The following is a 22,090-nucleotide window of genomic DNA, read 5'->3' on the forward strand; positions in this document are numbered from 1 at the left end:
AATTGGTTAGACTTGCTTGGCTTTGTCAAAATATAAAAAAGTTATTAAGTTGTTTATACTTTATATTTTCATATTTTAAATACTATAAATTTTTATATATTATCGTAAATATTAAATTTAATATATTGCATATAAATAATTTTATGAATGGTGATTTTTTAAGCCAGAGGAGTGCTGAAAGGGTGCGCAGAGGGCGTTTAGATACACACCCACACGGGTAGGGGTTCTAACTAACCTAACCACTACTAGCCACTGGCTGGTTTCGAAACCAAGGTGCATTTCATGCAAGGTGCACTGGCTAGCTGGTTTCGAAACCACTGGCTAAGGCTTGCGTACAGGGTATGAATACAAGAAAATTAAACTATATTTTACAGCAAAACTCTCCATACACTTTTACATCGATGATTATAATCCATCTGAAATGGATCAGTATGGATTTACTTAAACCAGGTCCAACATTAAGTTCTTACTCTACAAATACTAATACATAAGAGCCTTACAGTGTTTGTTGTTCACAAGTTGAATGAACATTTTCTTTTTCTAGCAAGATGAACTCATTTGCAGGATTGAACCAATAATCCCAATATTTCACTTGCTTTGCTTAGCAGCAACAGTTCGCTGGACTGTTGAAACACCATCGACAAATTTTGTCCGGAAAAGAACATTTGCGTTATTAAACATTCCTTCCTTCAGTGAAACAACAATAAACTGCAAAACAAGAAACCAAAAGACATGAGGCTATTCAATTCAATGAGTGCTGAACAGACACTTTCTGAAAATCTGGAAACTATATGAATTTAGTTGTTTCCCTCAAAAAAATAAAAACGAATGAAAATTGTTGGAAGCATTACTGATTTGAGTGTCAACCAACTAACCAAGACAAACTACTGTTATTAGTATTAATAAACTTGGAGATAAATTTGGTTGGGTTTCATTTTTTGGAATTAGAAAAATAAAGGATTCAATGAGTTCAAGGAAATTACACCACTATAAAAACTAGTCCTTTTTGTTTACCTGGGAGTGTGGAAAATGAGTCTTTATCATTCTCCCGATGTTCTGTGTGTGGCTTAAATCAAGAGCCGCATCAACCTGCAGCAATTAGAAAATTAACTCCGAAAGGAAATCTTCAAATATAGAAAGAACGAACCAAATGGGGAATGGCAGTGAATTAAGATGAAACTCGCAAGGTAAGAGTACAATATAGAGAGGGGGAAAAAAAGGAAAAGATGTAACTGTTTTTAATACTCATAAAATATAAGTTATTTTAGTTTTGGATTCTCAATTATTTTTTATTTGGTCATTCTTTTATACATTAATAATTAATAATAGTAGAGAATAAAGACATGAAAAGTTGAAAACCAACACCTCCTACATTCTCAATAACCAAAAAGCAGAAGCTCAATAGATCAATCTCCAAACTCAAGCTAACAATATTCTTTCTGGCTGAATTTAAGGTAATAAATAATTATTTTTGTAATATATCCAATAAATTGCTTTGACTGGTTTTACATTGAGGACGGAAATGGAAAAGTACCATGCAATAATTAAATTCTTAACTGCAAAGTGAACAAATCAAAGGGCCATTGGCATTTACTAGTGGAATGATTTATCAAATAAGTTGAAAAACATTATATTCGAAAGCGCAATGGGAAGCGAAATAGAATTCAAAATAATAAGCATAAAATTTTCAAATTCTAACAAGGACAATACCCATATGCTCATCGGTCATCATTAAAGGCAGTACTTTTTGCAGAGTCAAAGATTATTTCACTATTGCCAACTAAATTATGCCTCTTCCAGTTCTAATAACAATATGATACTAAGGTTCTTGCTGGTGGTGGAGGAATCACAATTCATGCAAAGCATACCTCATCAAGGATGTATAGTGGAGCAGGTTTGAATAGAAGCAGTGCCAGAATCAGAGAAAGTGCCAGCAGAGATCGCTGACCTCCACTTAATTCAGACAATGACTGTTTCCAAACACCTCCAAATGCAACCCGAACCTCAAGACCATCAAGAAAACTGCATCCTTCTGGAGGTTCTAACTTAGCCATTGTACCCGGTAGTAGTGTAGAAAATATGGATCCAAAATCACTGGGGAAAAAAAGGCATTGCCAAATTGAAAAGCATGTAGAATAGATGGAGTAAGGGGCATATATGAAGTGGTGGAAAAAACTCACGTGTTTACTTTGACCCAGGTCACATTTAGCGTCTCCTTCTTTTTCTCATCCAACTCTTCGATCACTTTCTTGATTTTAGACTTGTCATTCTGTACAACACAATGATAGAATAACCAGTTATGCAAGAAATGTGGCAAATTATTGAAATAGATGGGCAAAAAGAAACCTCGATTATGTTTTTCTTTGACATTAAATCATTGTACTCGTCTTCTGCCTTCTCAAACATTGCCATTACTTTCTTGTTGACCCGTTTCTCAAGCCTAAGGGAAAAATTACATGAAATCCTTTAACAATATAATAATCATAGTTGCACAAAACATTTATTATTATTATAACAGTAAGTCAGTTTATCACGTCAACACACCCAGACTGTTCAGCTTGAAGCTTTTCAAGTTCATCTTTTGCTTTACCAGGATCACGGGAAGAAAAATCATAATCAGTTCCACTTCTACCAAACAACTGTTTTTCAGAAGCAATCCAAGCATGCTTCTCTAACAATTTATCCACTCTCACAGAGCAGTCTTTCTGTTCCATCTCCATCCGTTTTACCTAGAATAACAATAAGGAATTTCTTCATTAGCAAGGCACCTCCAAATGCATAGATGAGAAAATAAATTATTACCTCATTTTCTATCCTTTTCCTTTCAAGATTACTCTCACTAAGTTTATCTTCAATTTTTTTCTGCTCCTTCATAATACCACTGATTTCCTTGTCACATTCCTTCATTTTCAGGCGAACTGAGTTCAGCTGTGACTGAACTTGATCAAGATCATTCCTTGCAGAATCAACCTACACATGGAAAGTTTGAGGCCACAACTCTTGTTCACGAAGAAATCTAAACAATATAAATAACTATTCTTACTGCAGAACTTTGCTCTTCTACTTCTGATGCAAGATTACTGATCTGTGTTATCAAAGAAGCTAGTTGATTCTCCAAGGATGTTTGCTCCTTGATAACAGCTTCCATTTCCATCACAAGTCTCTCCTTTTCATTATCGTGTCCCTGCAAACCAGCAGGCAAATTGTTAGAGAAATTGTTAGAGAAGCATTATCTAATAGTCTTCTCTAAGCAATCCAAGCATGCTTCTAACAATTTATCCATCACAAGTCTCCTTTTCTTAATCTTTGGATTACAATAAGAAAAATACCAGTTGCAAATTATAGTGAATTCCACAATCTAGAATGGAAACTTCAAATATTTTAGTACTCAAATTCCAAATTGTCCCTCAAAAACAGATGGGCAGGGCTGGATAAAAGATCAATGAATTTCTTGAAATACAAATCAAGGCTGCCATAAAAATAGCAGCATTACCAAACATTAGATAAAAGACAAATGCAAGACCAAATCCCAATATAATCAAAGCCACACCTAACTCTAGAATGTACTTGATATATATATACACTGTAATGCTGTTCTTTAGTGAGGTGTGCACTTTCTGGTGCCTCTTGCCTCAAGACATGTATGTCAATAGAATTGATTGGATATTATGGCATATTTGCCGGTAAATTAGTAGATATTCCAGCAAGAGAATATTTGCCCATTCAAATCTGCAAATTCTGTGGTATTGTGCATCTGTAATTATGTAATCAAACTCTACAAGCTTGTGCAGCCGTAACGATGTAATTATATCCTAGATTAGGTTAGCCCAGCTATAGGTTAGCAGCTGAAAGTATTGTGTATTAACTCTATATGGATCAGAACTCTTCAGCAGGAGAACACATATTTTTAACTAGACATTATGAGCCCCTACTGTCTTAAAGGTGCCTTACGCCTTTGACTACCTTGTCAAAGGATCAAAGCCAATATATCCCCAAAATGACAGTAGTTAGCAAAGAAGGCACTTCGAAAAATTGTCAAATTTGACACATCAGAAGTTTCGTTGCACCTTGAGCCACATTATGGGTGTTAGAATATCTATGTGTCAAATTGTCAAATTTGACACATCAGAAGTTTCGTTGCACCTTGAGCCACATTATGGGTGTTAGAATATCTATGAATCTGTGAATAAAATAGTTAGGACATTATAGGATCAGATAAAATCTTTAGGAATTGTTATAATACAATAGTTGATTGTATATATCTTATAATTATGTACAGATTCTGTTTCAGGCATAAGCGATCTCCGGTGTGTAGCCAAGATATAAGGAATAGACTATAAGCCATAGACCTTTGTGTAGAGCCCAACCATTCATTCCAAGATTTGAACCGACTATCACACTAGGAATGGCATTATTTACTTGTACTAATACATTTCAAATTTTCTAATGTAAAAAAAAAATAAATAAAAATAATTTCAAATGAATCATGATGATGAGAAAACATTTTGAGAATTACCTTCAGGTCTTTTAAAGAAGATTGCACTTGGGATTTGATTGACTTGATCTTTTTCTCTAATTCCTTCAGCCTACCCTCTCGACTACTGTTATGTTCTTTGATTGATTTCTCAAGGGATGAAACAGTCTTGACACATTCTTCATAAAAAAGTTGTTTTTCTTTTACTGCAACTTTTGCTTCCTCAAGTTCTTGCTCAAGCTTCTTCACCAACTCCCCAAGCTACAAAGAGAAACAAGCAAGGAAGCACGTTGACAGAGATATATAACATGAAGAAAAAAGAACCCAAAAATTGACGAAATCAAGGTAAAATTAGTGTGTCTAGTACGGGGTCAAATTTTGGAATGAAAAGAAAGGAACAAAACCTTATGATGTTCATTCTGCTCAGCTCTGCTCTGAAATAATGAAAGATCATATGATTTAAGTTCTAGTTGTGCTTTGAGGTCTTTAAATTTTTTCTGAAGAGGGAGAAGCTTTGTAATCTGCATTACACAAGATTCAAGGCCAAGCACAAAGAACTGTGAGATTGAAATTTATCTCGGAATCATAAGCTTACTAGAAAAGAAATAGCACCCCTGCCCACCTACCCAACCCCCGCCCCCCTTTTTTCCAACCAAAAAAATAAAAAGAAGACAACTAGAATCAACATCATTATCAAAAGTAAGAGCAGCTATCAACATATATTCACAAGAAAAGCAAAATGATGGGGTCATTTCCATGGATAAGAGGACCATTTTTTTTATGCTGTCTTTGTAAATATGGTAAGACAATATCTGAGGCTTAACATATACTAAATCAAAACAACAAAATAACTTCCACATATTCCCTCCACTATTGTTTAACCTCTTCGCCCCAATATTAAATGTGCAGATTTTATCTTCTTGAAACAGTTTCACTATAGACATGATATATGATAGTGATAGAGCTCAATAGCATCGTTTGATCCACCCCACCTAGTAGAATAAGGCTTTGTTGTTGTTGTTGTATTCTTCCAGCTCTTGGAATTCTTGTTGTCAAAACATCATTGATTGGAAAGCTTTACAAATGAAATCTCACTAAGGAATTACCACTTTTTTTATCCACACCCAAATATAACATTTCATTCTGAAGTAAAAAAGTTGATATGCATGCAGCAATTTGATAGCTTTGCTAAGAGTAAAAGATCAGTAAGCTTTAAGTGATGAATCTGAATCATTGTCTTTTGAACATACAATTATTTATGAATTCCTCCCAGTGGTCATCATCTACTATGTATTATGAAGAAGATTTCAACAGATAAAGAGAAAGTGATTGATGCAATTTTAATCAGTCAAACTATTTCTTTTTTCTTCTTCTTCCCTGAACCTAAAGTATGTATAAGAATATCTATTAGGAGGATAAATTCTTCTCTATTTTTAAATAACAACAAGAATAATAACAATTTAATTTTGATACACTGTTAGTGTAAAATAATTTTACACTTATATCCAATCACATAACGTCATGTAGCAAAAATAACTACCTTTTACATAACTATGTAAATAGTCATTCAAAAGAAACTATGTGATTGGACGGATGTGTAAAACCTTTTATGCTACAGTGCATCAAAATTAAACCCTAATGCATCTAATTATTTCATAGAAAATCTCTACCATAAATTTCATTGAAGGGGTATTTCTCAAAAGCATGATAAATGGACCTACTATTTGACATCTTAACATCTAGTAAATGACCCTAACACAACCCATGTAAACTAGATATCATCATTCTTTTAAGTTAACTTAACATGGATGTATTAATGAAATCATAGCCACTTTATAATTGAGTTTTCATTTTTTACAATTTAAAACCCATGCCTATGTTAGAGTTTTATAGGCATGTTTTCATCATAGCAATCAATCTCATTAGACCTCAGCTGGATATCAAGTCCCATCCCATCCTTAGCATGCATTTGATACGAGATCAGATGAAATCTCCGTTTTTTTCATCCCAAATATCCCAGACAAGATCCAATCCTAGTGAGATCTCGGCCAAAACCCCAACCTTTCTCGACAAATTCTGCTAGGATCTTATAACAGGTGCAGAAACCGGTTTTGCCCCCATATAAGCACCATCTACAATGGTTTTAAAGAGGCTATATGGGTAAATTCATTGCCCTTCTATGAAGATGATTGATCATTGACAACTTAAATTACAATTTATGGGTAATGAATTTATTTAGTATGGATTATGGAACTATTATGAAATATAGAACTTAAGATTTTGCTACTTTTATCTAAAAAAATGTATATACAATATGCATGTTATGTATATATATATATCACAATGTCCCTCTACCTTTGTTCAAATCCCAGCCATCCTACGTCCCGGGATCCCAACATTACAGTTTTTGGGACGTCCAGGATGCAGCAATATCCGAGATTGACTACTATGGTTTCCATATTTTATTGGAAAAAGCAGTGTTGGGGATCTACCTTTTCTTCAATCTCCGATAACCTTCTTTGGTGCACTGAAAGTTTTGACTCAGCCTCAGCCAAATCATGTAGTTGCTTCAAAAGATCACCACTACCCCTGTTTTGTCAAAGCCAGCACAATGTTACAAGAAATGCTTACAATTTCTCATAATATCATCATACACAAAAGACAATGGAACCTCATAGTAAAATACGTCAAAAAATTCTATGCATTTTTAACACTTTCAATTAGAGTATTGGACAAAGCTACTCATGCTAGTCCTTGGAAGTTTATCTGGCAAGGTTTATTTTATTTTTCATTAGTCATGGTGATAGACTAATAGGCCTTACTCAAAACTTGAGGGTATACTTATGTAGAAATGTTCCTCATTCTAGTGGTTTTAGAAGACATTTTCAGCTTAATTCTTTTCAGGATTCTCCTATTTGCCAATTTTACCATTTATCTTCATCTAACTCCTGTTCAAAATTTCACTTTTATAGGAGCTTGAAAGATCATTTTTATACATGTTTTCTCTTGATCTTCCTTATGAGAATTCTGTTAGATCCCCTCATATTGATCATACGTTATAACTTCCCTGAGATATAAATGTCGCCTAGTGCCAAATATTTTAACAAGAGTATATCTGAGGAAAAACAAAAATAGGGCTGGTGGCAACATAACAGAAGAAATCGAGAGCTTGTCACTACACTGAATTCCCAAAGTTGGGATAGGGAAAGCATGGTAGGAATAGAGACTAGGCAGAGATGTGTTAAGGGGGAATTGTTAGAGACCAAGGTCCCTTGAATACCATGAGCAATGAGTTCCAATTTCTTTTCTTTTTCCCAGTTACATATACCATATCAAAGGGGGAAGATCTCAACTGACATGTTCTCCAAGTGAATTAATACATACTTTCATTTTCACTTTCATGAAACCAGATAATGGCATACCTTCGGCTTCCACCAGTCAAAAGGCCACTTGGCTGAAATATATCTCCTTCAAGAGTGACACTTGTTGTATGAATATTCCGATTAAATGCCACCTAACATTCACAAAGTGCAACCCAAATTGAGCATGCATATAGGAGAGTAAAATCCTCAACAAATAGACAAAGTATCTACTAGTGGAAACAAACGAAGACTCATCCAAGAGAACAGCATATTTACAAAAACTATAGTATTCTAAGAGAAGCATATACAGGTGGGCATGTAGTCACCAAACACTTCTTCATAGAAGATTTGCATATTTAGCAAAGTAAAGAATAGGGAAAAGATGGTTTTCTTTTGGGGGGGGGGGGGGGGGGGGGGGGGGGGGATGCACATGTAATGTGTAGAAAGCCTAAGCAGCAAAAGATAGTTTTCATCAATTACCTCCTTTGCAGCTTCCATGGTCTTGCAAACAAAAGTTGAACCAAAAACGTACTCCATTGCTCTCTGAAACAAAAGTACAAATTAAAAACAAAACTGAGTAGTTTATCCAAAATAAAAAAAAGTTCAATCTCAGCATCAAATTAGTTGATTGAGTTTGGCTTAGCTTATTTTGTGTTCAAGACAGCTTCAATCAACATCTTTCCAACAAAGTTTAGGGGAAAGAACAGCAATTCTTTTACCCCCCAAAATATAGTAAAAAATAAGCATGCAACAATTTTTTTTAGCAGCTGAATAAAATGTCCGTAATATGAAATTCAAAATAAAACTAGAGATGTTTCGTACAAATTGAAAAGGCATTGAAACTGCTTTCAGTACCAATGATTCTATTATATATCATTCAGATTGGAGGGAGGGTAAAAAGGGAACACGAACAGAAAAAAAATTATTAGCTGACCCATCTAGTGGGAATAAGACTTAGTTTTTGCAGTTGTGTGGAGCAGGGAATATTAATATTAATATAAATATAAATTCAAGGAGTAGCACCTTCAATTCTTCTTCATAACCAACCAAAGAAAGTGCTATTTCAGCATTCTCTTTCCCCACCTGAAATTCAAGTATGAAAAATCGTCAGCAAAGTTAGGTAAGGAATCAAGTCAGTCAGAATGCAAATTAATGAGATAAAGAAAAAAAATAAAAATAAAAATAAAAACTAAGTGAGAGATAAAAGTTGCAGAGACCAACCAATCTAGCGGCCTCTTGTTGAACTCTAGCGGGAACACTATAGGATTGTATTTTGTTCAAGGGTATGATTGTCACTCTTCTTCTAAGTTTGCCATTCTGTAGTAGCTGCTTTCCAGTATCTTCTGTGTCAACAACAACATTAAACAACTTTCCACCTGCTGTAACCTGAAAGTAAACATGCACTATGGGATTAACATATAAATGAATTTTTACTAACAAATTCAGATAAATGTTATCATACGTGTTCACCAAAAAAATAATGTTATCATGCTATCCAACCTCTAAGGCAGTCATTGTGGACTTATCCTTTACTTTGATGAGTTTTGCAACGACACCTTTCACCTTTGATCTATCAAAGTTTTTGACAGGATCACAATACGTGAATTCAACATTTGACAAGTATGCCGAAATATTGCGTATTTCATCCTTCCACTTTTGTACACAATCCATCTCAGATGCACGATCCTGAAAAGTTTTTTTATAGACGAAAATATCTTAGTGCTAACCCTGTTAGATTGTAGAGAAGTGAATAGAAGCAAAACAAAGCCGATCTAACCCTTTGCAGAGCTTCCATCTCTCCTTCTTTATATGGAATAGACTCCAATTCGATCTTAACATTTTCCACGTCTTTTCTTCTAGCGGCAAGCTCATTTTCTACAGAAACAGCTTCTTCACGCTTTGACCTTAATTGTTTAGTTTTCTCTTTCAGTTCCTTTTCACAATGGCTAATTTTGGTTTTCAACTGTTTCAGTTCTGTTTCAGCACTCCCAACTGCTATCTTTGCATCAGCTAGTTGATCCTCTAAGCATTGCTCTTCATTCCCACTGCTCTTGCCAGCTATAACACCCTGCCAATAGTTTTGAGCAATAGAATACAAAAAATCCACCTCAACCTGATAGTCTACCCATTGACATGAGAAAGTTGTGAACATGAAACCAATATATGCTTATGGTACCTGATATTCTTTCTCATGCTCATCCAGCCTCTTAGTAAGCTCATCGACCCTCTTTTTAAGATCTGCAGCTCCCTCTTCAGCTTTTTTAACAGCATTGGCCTTCTCTTCTACAGATTGCTTCAGTTCTTCAATATTTTTCTCAATCTTAAAAATATCCAGGGTTTAAACTCAAATATCAGGTTCACAAAATGGACATTTTAAAATTAGCATTTAAATGAATCTATAATCATTAGTACCAAACAAAGTTAATATCAAAATTACTTCCTACTTACATTATCCTTGTTGGTTTTTTCACTTCGGAGAGTGTCTTTCTTATTATTTAACACAGATGTTTGCTTGACAAGACTCTGAGAAAGTGCATCTACTTTATCTGAGAGAGATTTCACTTCTCCACCCATTCTTGCCTCTTTTTCAGAAGTCAACTGAGCTATTTTTGTTTCCATTTCCTTTATTTCTACCTGAGCCTTCTTAGCACTTTCATCAATCTCGGTTATCTTTGATTTTGCTTGTTCCACCTCAGATCTAGCATTGTCTTTAATCCTCTCTGCTTGAACAAACTCATAAGCAATACAAAATCTTCTAAGCCTATCTAAATCAGCATTGCCATTAGCCCATTGCATATACTGCATCCTTTCTTTTCTCAACTTCTCCAATGCAGGCAATATCTCCTGATCAAGAAGCTTGTTAATCTCGTCAACCTTACTTTGCTTCTTCTCAAGTGTTTTTAGAGCAGCCTCTTTCTTGGTCTCATACATTCTCGTCCCTGCAGCTTCCTCAAGCATAGACAATATCTCTGGTGGCTTCATATTTAAAACCTTAGTGATGCGCCCTTGCATTATGAGAAAATGTGGATTATTAACATTTAGCTGCACCGAATGAAAAAGATTCTGGACTTGACTAGGCTGTGCAAGCTTCCCATTGATCAAATACTTATTCCTCCCTCCAACTACTATCTGCATTGTGCGTCAATTAAACACATAGGTATACAAAACAAGAATTACTAACTATCATCTGACTTTAGAAGCAATAGTTACCTAAACAGTGCAGTGAACAACCACTTGAAACCTTAAAAGTATCATGAGAAAATCAGTTCACACAACTATGAATCTTAGAACCCATAAGTCAACTTTTTTTAGTTTAACATTTTATTTTCTTTTATGTTAAATAGTTTCGAAATTAGAAATTACAAAGCTGTAAAAAGATCTTAACTAACCAGAACTAAAAAATATATATATATACAGAAGCTAGACAGACAAAAACAAAACCCATATAAAATAATGCTTTCTTTTTTTTCAAAATTACATACTATAAGTTTTATTTTATTTTTTGTCAACTGTTGTTTGCCAATAATGTACAAAAGTATAACTAGTATACAAAAGAGAAATTGCGAGCTCTTAACAGACAACTTAACGAAAGATTAAAACGACCACTTATAAACGGCTAGTATAGAAAATTTAATTCAACCAAAACATCTAAATGCATCAGAAACAGATAAATTCAACAAATTAAAAATTAAAATACAGTAACCTGTCTTGTTACTGTAATCTCAGAATGGTCTTCATATCCGAGAGGGCTTCGACTCCTATCAGAGTTGTCGAAAACAATTGAAACCGTCGCCTTCGTAATCCCCGCTTGTCCCTGCTTGTAAACAAGCTCCTGGAGGTTCGAAGCTCGAACCTGCTGCAAATTGGTGATACCCAGCACGAAGCAAATCGAATCGAGAATGTTCGATTTGCCGGAACCGTTCAGGCCCGTTATGGCATTGAAGAACGGATCGAAACCCGGAACAACGGTTCGCGTCGCATATGATTTGAAACCTTCCAAGCAAACCTCCTTAATGTACATCGCTTGAAAGTAGAAAAATTTGGGAATAAAAATGGAAGAAATGAAGGGTGTAGGGTTTTGGAGATCGAAACCCTAAATGAAAGAGCTTTGGTTGAGTGCTTCACCGGGGGTTGTTGAAGGTTTCAGGATTTAGAGAGTGGGAAAAGGGAGAGAAAGACTTTGAAATTTGAATTTTGAGGTAAGTGATGATGGATTTGCGTTGTTTACTTGTTTTGTTGTGTTCATGTGTTGAAGACTTGAAGTCAAGGAAATGACCAAAAGGCGGGAAAATACTTTTGGAGTTTTGGTTATCGTTTAGAATTTTAGAACAATAATTTTAATTTAATTTTAATTTTAATTTAATAATTTCTGGTTCAGCAATAAATTTTTGGGAATAAGCGAATACAAAGTTATTAAAAATGTTTTTATTTCAAGGGTTTAGTTAAGACATAAGATCACATATTAAAGTCGCAAAATAAAAAAATTATAAAAAATATATAAAGTTCAAGTTTTTAATATATTATACTAACTGCGAAAAATATATTATAAAGTAGTGTAATCACAACTATTTTTTTGGATGACCATTTACGCGATCAATGTAAAAAGTAGTTATTTTTACTAATATAACTTTATGTAATTGAATACACGTGTAAAATAATTTTATATTATAAGTGCATCAAAATTAAATTCATATTTATTATATATTTATAAAAAAATTTGCAAGATTTTACAAATAGTAATTTAATATGTGTCTTTAAAATAAAAGTGATCGATAATAATTAAAAAATAAAATAATTACAATATATGAGTAAGTATCTAATGAAACAATTATCTTTATATGAAAAATAAGAAGATATAAATTAAGCCAATTGGATCTAAATAAATTGTTAGGATAAATTTTGAAATAAACTATCCTAACAATTATTTTAAAAGATAATGAAGTTTTTAATAAAAAAAATATTTTTTTTATTTTTAATTTTTATTTTTATGAAATTAATTAGTTCTTCTATCAATATTTTTATTCTGTATTAATAGAATAAGCCTACATAATATATTATATACTTTATTTATCCATTAAAAATTAATTAAAATTGACAAAAAAAATTTTGAAAGTTTCATTGTCAAGGCAGTTTAGTGTTTTTTTATTTTTTAAATACATTAACTATATTTAGTATATAAAACTAAAAAATATTAATGATTTTAAATTATTTTTACGTATAAAAATTAAATAACGGATATATTAATAATTAACGTGTCATATAAATATGTTCTTAAGAAATATCATTAATAAAAAAACTAACCAATTTTATAAAATTAAATATCAAAATCCAAAAATAATATTTTTTATCAAAAATTTTATTGTCTTGTGAACAAATAATTATCAAAAACTAAAATAGGTATTTATCCAAATTTCTAGCATTAAAAATACTAAGTTATTGATTAATAACAATTCGAAGAAAGAAAAAAAATCACACGGGGGAAAACGAGAGTCGTAACTCTAAAGTCTAATGAGAATATATTTGTTTTCAATTTTAGTATTTTTTGAAAAAAATATTTTATAAACGAGCAAACCGAAAAAAATAGTGTTTCTTTTTCCTTTAAACATAAAAAAAAATTAAAAATACTATAAACACAGTCATAACTTTAAGCAGTGATGCTTTTTAAATTATAAAAATATTGTCTATCATTTTATTAGATAATACTAATTTTTAAAATTTAAAATATAGTTATGCTTATTTTTGGAATTTTTTATTTTTAATCTTTTTTAAAATTTTGTATGTTAAGAGAAAAAGGAAGTACTTAGTAAAACAATAAAATTTTATTTTTTCATTTTGTTCTTTTGTAAAATATTTTTTTCAAAAGATACTAAAATTGAAAACAAATTACTACTAGAAAATTGTATATTACAAATAAATTTGTAAACAAATTTGATTTTCGTAATTTTTAGTTATCGAGAAAATTATTAATAGATTTTGTCCATTAATAATAATTTACTAATAAATATTTGTTTGTCAGTAATTTTCAACAAATTTTTGTTGCCAATGACAAATTTTTCTTTCATAATTGCTTCAATTTATTTGGCCGAGAGCGTTATATTTTTCAATAGATTTTTTTGTCGTCGTTAATTATAGTCAAATTTACCAATAGATTTTTTATCAATAATATATTTCAAAAAGCATTAATAATTATTCCAGGCCTGCTACACATACAAGTAATAAGACCTTACAAGTGATACAAGTCCCCAGCCCACAAACATTCCACAAGCGCACTGAATTATATTGAATGGAGCGTAACATTCACGCGTTCCACTCAAACGGTTACGCTTCGGGTAAACCGTCTCTTAATGGCAGACTCTTCCACTTCTTCCACTTCTCAAAGCCATTCAGAGAAAAAGCAAACATTCCATTTTCGAGCATCATTCGATACTGAAGATATACAACTCGTCGCTAAGATTCGAAAATTCCATCAACACAACATAGAACTCTCGATCAAGAATCTCCAGAGAAAACAAAGCTATAATACTCAAGGTACGTTACATTACCATTCATGTATATTTTCCACATTTCGAAATTGAAGAACTAGGTTTTACTGTTCTTCTACGTTGTTGTGCGTTTTACTATTCTTCTTGCTCTACGTCTCATTTTACAGTTTATCATGTTCTACTTGTTCTAGGTTTTAATGTTATTCTTGGTTTTATGTTACACTGTTCTTCTTAGTTCTTCTAGGTGTTACTGTTCTTGTTGTTCTAGTTCTTCTGGTAACTGATTTTTTGGGGGTATATTCCGTAGTTTGGTGGGTGTATATGAGGTAATTTGTTGGGTGTATATGGCACAAATTGTTGGGTGTATATTTCTGAACTGATATACTGTAATAGTCAGCAGTTGCAACTGTTCTTATATTTGCTTGTCCATGGGTGTATATTGCTTGACCTTGTATATTGATGCATGTTTGAGTGATATCTGACTGATATATATGGGTGTATCTGAATCATATCTATGGGTGTATTTTACTGATATCTATGGGTGTATCTGACTCATATATATGGGTGTATCTTGCTGATATATATGTGTGTATTTTTCATTTCAGAAAAAATGGCAGCGAGAAACCAAGTTGAAAAAAATGTAAGAACAAATATATGTCTTAGATGAAATCAGTTTTATATAATAGAAATCAGTTTTATATAATTTTATTCTTGTTTACAGCAAACCAAAGACCTTAAGTGTGCAACACATTTGTTAAGTGATAAATTCAGAAACATGAGTGAGGAGAAGAAAACGATTGTCAGGGATTTGGGATTCGGTGGCTTGATGCACATTCCACCACTAAAGGTGCATCACCAAGTGTTAAGGAAGCTGGCTAACAACTTCAAATTAGGGGAGAAGAGACTGGAAATCGGATACGGTTCTTTTAAAATAACACAAAAAAAAAAAAAATAGGTGATGCGCTTGGCATCAACACAACAGGTAACTCGCTAAAAATTATAGTTGTATATTAACTGATGCTTGGGTGTATTTTAGTTGATGCTTGGGTGTATTTGAACTGATTTTCATACTATGTTGTTTTTCTTTTTGTAGGATATCTATTTCCTCAGAAAGTCGATTATAAGAAACTTTCTGAGGATGACAAAGAAATTTTTAGAAGATTCCAGGGTAAGACCCTCAAAAGTCTTATAGATGAGATGATGGATATTGGCGTTGGTAACGAAGAGGATCGCGTAATGTTCAAGAGGATTTTCATCCTCTATATACAGATGGCGTTCTTTTTACCAACGACAATAAACAAAATCTCGCCTGTGCACCTGGCCCCAATTTTTGAGATGGACACCATAACAGAGCGAAACTGGGGAGGGCATATTTTGAATTTTATCGTCAAGGGCATAACCGACTACAAGGAGAAAAAGGAAAAGGCAATTGATGGCTGCCTCTTTGTCCTGATGATAATTTACTTTCATCTTTCTAAAAATAAAGGCAAGAAGAGGGCTGAAAGACCGCCAAAACCCTGGATTGCCAACTGGAGTAAGGAGCAGTTGAACGAAAGAATGACGGCGGAAAGAGGGGAAAATATGGTAAGTGAACATAATATGTTGGGTGTATTTTATTTACCTGAATGCTGCTAACTAAAATATCTAATGTTTCAGGGGATTGTAAAGATGGCGCAAACAAGAGAGAAAATGAAAAAAATAGAGAAAAAAGAAAAAAAACAAGAAATCAAAAAAACAAAAAAAAGGAAGGCAATTTCAACATCGTCTTCGGAGAAAGAAACAACTGATAGTGACAGTTCTACCTCTGAGTCTGAGACTCAAGAAGACTCAGAGGATTCACCAAGAAAACAACCCAGCAAAAAGGGGAAAAAGTAAGTACCATACTTAGGTGTATTTTCTTTATCGAGTTGGGTGTATTTTGTGGAACCATTTGGGTGTATTTTGTTTATGAAGTTGGGTGTATGTTGTTTATTAAGTTGGGTGTATTTTGTTTGTTGTGTTGGGTGTATATTGTCCATTCAGTTGGTTGTATCTTGTGCATTCATTTGGGTGTATTTTATATCTTTAGTATGTTCTAAATAATGATTGTTTGCCTTCCAGAATGGACTTCAAAAAAAGAAAGAAGAGTCAAGAGGATTCTGATTCAGAATCTGAATCAACTGATGAGTAATGTTCTGAAATTATTACTCCTTTCTTTTGGCTTAATTATCAAGATCTCATGTATTAACTGAAGTGTCTCTTATTAACTTATAGAAGCGAAGAATCATCACCGGTGAAGAAGCAAAAAAAAAAAAAAGAAAAAGACACAAAGAACACCAAAAAAGTAAGCACTTCTTTGGATAATATTCTGTGATAAAATTAATTTTTTATTTCTGATTCATACTTGTTTTTTCCACCCAGAACACAATCCAAAAAGAAAAAGGTTGTTGTTGAGCATTCATCTCCTGAAGAAGATCAATCCTATGATAGGTACAGTACTTCGTAAGCTATATTACCGTCTATCATCATAATTATTTTTGTTAACATCTTCTTTTATGAATGTAGTGACAGATATGAAATAGGAAGTGAATATCTAGATGAATTGTTAAGGGAAAACAATGAAAAATCTGCTGCAGAGGGGTATGTCTTGTTGGGGTGTATATTTCAGATTTTAGTGTGTTTTCTTTGCTAATAATTGTTTCTTGTTTCGCAGGGAGAAGGAAGCTGACCTGCGATCGACAGAAGGTCGCTATGTCTCCTCTGAAACGTAAGAAGCATTATTTAATAAAATCTTGTTATCATGATTTACCTGTATCATATTTTGTCTGAATAACATGAAATCTGTTTAGAATACCGAACGTGAACTTGGGAAGTGATGATCTTTCCTCTCAAGGACACACAGAATAAAGTAGTGTAAACAGGCCGACAGAGAGCATGTAATTTTTCTTTCAAATAACCGTTACTTTTGTTCTTTTATTACCTTCTACTTCTAATTCTGTATATATTTTTTTTAGAAAAAAAAGCCCTTTATTATTTTATTCGAGAAAAAAAAGGCAGGAAAAAAAAGCAAAAACTGCAAGTATGTAAGTTCTCAAAAAACAAAGCATGTCTTTCTTTTGAATTGTTCGGGTGTATTTTAGGTTGAGTCTGGTTCAAGAGTCAGCCAGTGAGCCGGCTGATTCGAATATAATGGTTGTGAGGGAAGAGACACCGTCGAAAGGGCTTGCAATGTGAGTTTTTCAAGAATATTTCAACCTTATAACCTTATTATTTTCAAAGGCGTTGTTAACCTTTCATTTTTCTTCTTGTTTAGAGTTCCGATTCAAGTTTTTGTGCCAGTGTCCCAAACAACCACTGTGCCGGAATTTGAAGAAACACCTGAGACAGATTTTGAACCAACCCCTCTGCTACAAATTGAAGGAACTACAAAAACTTAAGAAATAGTATTGGGTGTATATTTGTTTAGAGTTTGGGTGTATATTGGGTTACAGTTCGGGTGTATATTTGGTTACAGTTTGGGTGTATATTGTTCCTGAATAGTTTTTTTTACGCCATGATTAATTTTGTGTAACTGTGCAGCACTCCTGAACCCCCCCCCAACAACTTGAAGAAAGCACACCCACGCTTTCCCCAGCTCCATCTAAAATGTAAGTTCATCAGAGTAAAATCAATCTTTGCTTATCATCCGTATATTATTACTCTTATAATACGTTATACATGATCACGCAGTTATCCAGCCGCAGAAGACGCTGCTGCGCTGATGATGATGGCACGGACAGCATCGTATGTTCCTAAAACAGATCCAATGCCATCATTCAGCCTTGGCTTGACTGATTCAAGCCAAGAAGAAGCAGCAACGCAGGAGGGAGCGTCAACGCAGGAGGGAGCGTCAACGCAGGAGGCAGACAGGGCAAAAACTCCAGAAACTGCAAATTTGCTAGAACAATTAGAGGATTTGGTACAAAAAATAGCAAGCAGTGCGGCGAAAGAAGAAAGTAAAAGTCCACAAATTCAAAAGGAGACTGGCGGAGAAAGTTCTGGGAAGTTTGAAACTCCTGCGGGAATAAATCAAAATACGGGTGATATGAAAGAGAAGTGCTACATCTGGGCAACGCGAGTGAAGACATACGCAGATGGCAAAACTAACGAGTTTGACAACGTGTGCACTCTGATTGCCCAAGATAAATACATATTGTCTAGAATGCACCTTGCATCGCTCGAGGCAGGAAGTTATATAGAAGCTGATGTAATATTAGAATAACATTAATGTTTTTACCCCAAAGTTAACTGCATTGTTTATTAATGTAAATTGATTTCGGCATATATTTTTAGATTGTATCTGCCATGTGCCTCATCCTCAACCAGAAAAATGATAAAAGGTTTCGACAACAAGTATACTGTCTCCCCCCTGATATTGTGGTAAGTGTTACTTCTACGATTTTTGTGTGTATTTTCTGTATTCCTTAGGGTGTATATTCTCTGATCAACTGGGTCTGTTTTTGTATTCATTTGGGTGTATTTTTTACGTTCAATTGGGTGTAAGTTGTGTAGTCATTTGGGTTTATTTAAAGTATTCACTTGGATGTATTTTCAGTATTTCATTTGTTGCTTTACAATTGTTGCAGAACATGGCCGTTTCGAAGCACCCAAACGGGGAATTCATATCACCTAAAACCAATAAAGAATTCAGAGTGGAAGACTACCCAATGTTTATTCCCTTCATAGATGCAAAAAAATTAACTTCGCATCGATATGTAAGTTTTCATTTGTAAAATTTGTTAGTACCGTTCTTTACTTATATGCCAAATAAAATAACACACTGTTGAAATGTGGCAATCCTTCAGATTTTTGCGCCTGTTTGCTACTCAGACCATTGATGGTTATGGGTGATTGATACAACAAAGCGGAGATTTTATATACTTGACCCGCTACACAAGAAAGCTCCAAGCAATGAGAGAAAGCAGCTTAATAAATTCACTGTAAGTTGGCTCTGTGTTCTTTATTTTAATAGATAGGTGTATTTCAATTCAATATAAGGTATATGTATGTTTTGCTTTGGGTGTAAGTATGTTCTCCTTTGGGTGTATTTCATTCGGGTGTATTACTGATTTGTTTTGTTTTTTAATGGATATGTAATTTCAAGAATTAGAGCATATGCCGGCGGGACACCTATGAAGAAAAAGGAGAATGAGTTGGAAATTAAAGCAACATACGTTAATATCTCAGGCCAAAAATCAAGGTATAAATTTGTGACTCTGAACATAAAACTTTCCTAAATGAGATTTGTAATTTATTTTCTTCGTTTTCAGCTATGACTGTGCTATTTACGTTATGAAGTGGCTTGAGTTAATTGAGCCCGAAAACATTAAAAGGGCGAAGTATGAATGGGATAATTGGCCACAGGTAACTGTCTTTAAAACTATATAACTCTGTATTACTTTACTGAATTAATATTGTTGTTTAAACAGAATATACTTTTTAATTGTAGGACGAGGTGGACCACTATAGAGTAGAATATGCTTCGCGGATACTATTCAGTGAAATGAATAAAGAGAGAGATCAAGCAATTAGAGCGAGTAATGCAATAAGACTGTCCAAACCATCCTCAGTATTATTGAGTCCATTTTGTCAGATAAATTCTACTGATATAGAAACTGAGTAATCTAACTGCTAGCTAGTTTGTAAATTGAACAAATGTTGTAAAAATTTGCCATTTATAAACAACTTCTATTCAATGAAATTTTTTTCCATAGTTAAACTGTCCGTGCTGTTAAACTGTCTGTGCTGTATTCAAAAGCTCTATATTACAAGTGGTAAAATATGAAGAAAAACATCAAGGCAGATCTAAACACAAATTATAAACTTTTACACCGAACGAAAGTTTAATATACACCCAAGATTGCTTAAATATACACCCAAACTGTCTGTGCTGTTAAACTGTCTGTGCTGTATTCAAAATGTATGAATTACAGGTACTATAATATGAAGAAAAATATAAAATCAAATATACACCCATAACCTGCGATTTTTTACACCCAAAGAAAGTTGAATATACACCCTGAGATCTACCCCCCTAATGCTTTGAGCCTAAAACCCTGAACCCTAAACACTTAAAACCTAAACCCTTACCCCTAACCTGTAAACCCTAAAAACCTAAACCCTAAATATATGTATCTATATGTAAAATGTGAATCACAAGAAAATTCACAAAAATACACCCAAAAGAACAGTGCTTTTACACCCATATTCTGTAACTATACACCCAAAGAGTTATCCCCTGCTGCTGGTACCCTGAACTGATAATTCATAACATGTCCTTGATATTGGCTGGAATTTGAATGCACCACTAATGCAGCATCAAACAAGTTTATCTGAATATAACAAACTCACATATTAGCTAAACTATTAACGAGAAAAATAAATTCAATCACCACAAATTTAAAGAACATTACTTTTACCTTGCTTAAAACTTTCGGTTTCTTCTTCTTTGTGGCATTTGCAATCTGTTTGTCCAACTTTGAACCTAGCCTATTTTTTGGACGTCCTCTTGTTCGAATCCTTGGCGGGTTTTGAAGCTCGTTAACGGATTCCAAGTTGGCATCTTCGTGGGATAAAGAACATGTCCCCTTCCTTTTGGCTTTTAATGATTCCATCTCAGCCATGACGTTATCGTACGCACGGTGCAGAATTGCAGTCAGCTCCTCCGATTCGGATGCAAATTCGCAAATATTTTGCGAACGAAAAACCAATTGGTCAAACATCTTGCTTCTTGGCTCCAACAGTGGCTCGTCGTGGCTGCTCTTGATGTGTGTCGCCTCTTTACCTTCTTGCTCCATCGTTCCAGTATATATCTAGGTGACACTTGGCTTACTCGTTCAAAGCTTAACACGCTTAGTGCGTGACGGCATAGTATCCCTCTTGACTCGAATAATAAGCATTGGCATTTTACCTCAGCTGCTACTGAGTCGTAAGTAACCACAAACTTGTTGAATATTGAGCTGGAAACTTGTTCTCCGACTTCGTATACTGAATAGCCTAGAGCGAAATTCATTAATCTGGTGATGCAATTCGCCTTTCCTCTGAATTGCGCTTGGACTTCCCTAAACTTTTGATGAGTGTACACATCTTGAAACTGAGCTTCAATGGAGGATTTGGTTGCACACGGTATGACTGTATGAAAATCTGCAGCATCTGATTCTCTCTCTGCTTGCTCCTTGCTTCCGAGGCAATTATCGTATTGTTTGATGAACTGAATAAGCGAGCTGTTCCGGGTGATAAACTTGTTAAAAAATGAATGTATGCTCTCGCTCCTTTGTGTGCTTCTCATCCCTGCCCAGAAGTGGTGATCCAGATAGATAGGAACCCATATATGACGGTCTTCATACAGATCTGCAGAATACACCCAAACACAGACTATAAATACACCCGAAAAAACATGCAATTTACACCTCTACTGCAGATTTTTAACAAACATTACCTGAAAGCCACTTGTTGTCCATAAGACCAAAATTTAGCAGAAAATTATTCCAATTCCTATCGAATGAGTCTTTGCTATGAGAGTTCCTAACAACTTGGCTCATTTCTTGTTCAATATCTGCATGTCCCTTGTACCCGTTTAATTTGCTTGGTATCTTCTTCATGATGTGCCAAATACACCAACGGTGAATTGTTGTTGGCATACAGGCCTCTAAAGCCCTTTTCATTGATGCGCATTGATCGGTGAGAAACTCTTTCGGAGCGTTTCCTCCCATGCAACGAAGCCAACATTGAAATAACCATTTGAATGATTCAAT

At 34.0% G+C, this 22,090-nt stretch overlaps 2 protein-coding genes across 2 annotated transcripts; one reads left to right on the forward strand and one right to left on the reverse strand.

The window, feature by feature from the left end:
* Positions 1 to 345: 345 nt before the first annotated feature.
* Positions 346 to 12,146, reverse strand: LOC107613296 (structural maintenance of chromosomes protein 2-1). Its single transcript, XM_016315242.3, has 20 exons — positions 11,540 to 12,146; positions 10,285 to 10,965; positions 10,013 to 10,156; positions 9,614 to 9,904; positions 9,337 to 9,522; positions 9,058 to 9,222; positions 8,860 to 8,919; positions 8,317 to 8,379; positions 7,897 to 7,988; positions 6,967 to 7,063; positions 4,879 to 4,995; positions 4,517 to 4,735; positions 3,044 to 3,184; positions 2,803 to 2,970; positions 2,545 to 2,729; positions 2,347 to 2,440; positions 2,181 to 2,269; positions 1,869 to 2,094; positions 1,015 to 1,089; positions 346 to 708 (listed from the first exon to the last, which is right to left on the reverse strand). The coding sequence occupies exons 1-20, from the start codon at positions 11,855 to 11,857 to the stop codon at positions 589 to 591; spliced, it is 3,531 nt and encodes a 1,176-aa protein (XP_016170728.1). The 5' UTR covers positions 11,858 to 12,146; the 3' UTR covers positions 346 to 588.
* A 5,911-nt stretch (positions 12,147 to 18,057) lies between these two features.
* On the forward strand, positions 18,058 to 19,959 carry LOC110265751 (uncharacterized). Its single transcript, XM_088495824.1, has 7 exons — positions 18,058 to 18,543; positions 18,630 to 18,716; positions 18,923 to 19,051; positions 19,309 to 19,334; positions 19,441 to 19,536; positions 19,607 to 19,700; positions 19,786 to 19,959. The coding sequence occupies exons 1-7, from the start codon at positions 18,058 to 18,060 to the stop codon at positions 19,957 to 19,959; spliced, it is 1,092 nt and encodes a 363-aa protein (XP_088351950.1).
* The last annotated feature ends 2,131 nt before the right edge of the window (positions 19,960 to 22,090 follow it).

The sequence above is a fragment of the Arachis ipaensis genome, chromosome B8 (genome assembly GCF_059453495.1).
Source record: "Arachis ipaensis isolate K30076 ecotype BB chromosome B8, ASM5945349v1, whole genome shotgun sequence".
Classification (NCBI taxonomy): domain Eukaryota; kingdom Viridiplantae; phylum Streptophyta; class Magnoliopsida; order Fabales; family Fabaceae; genus Arachis; species Arachis ipaensis.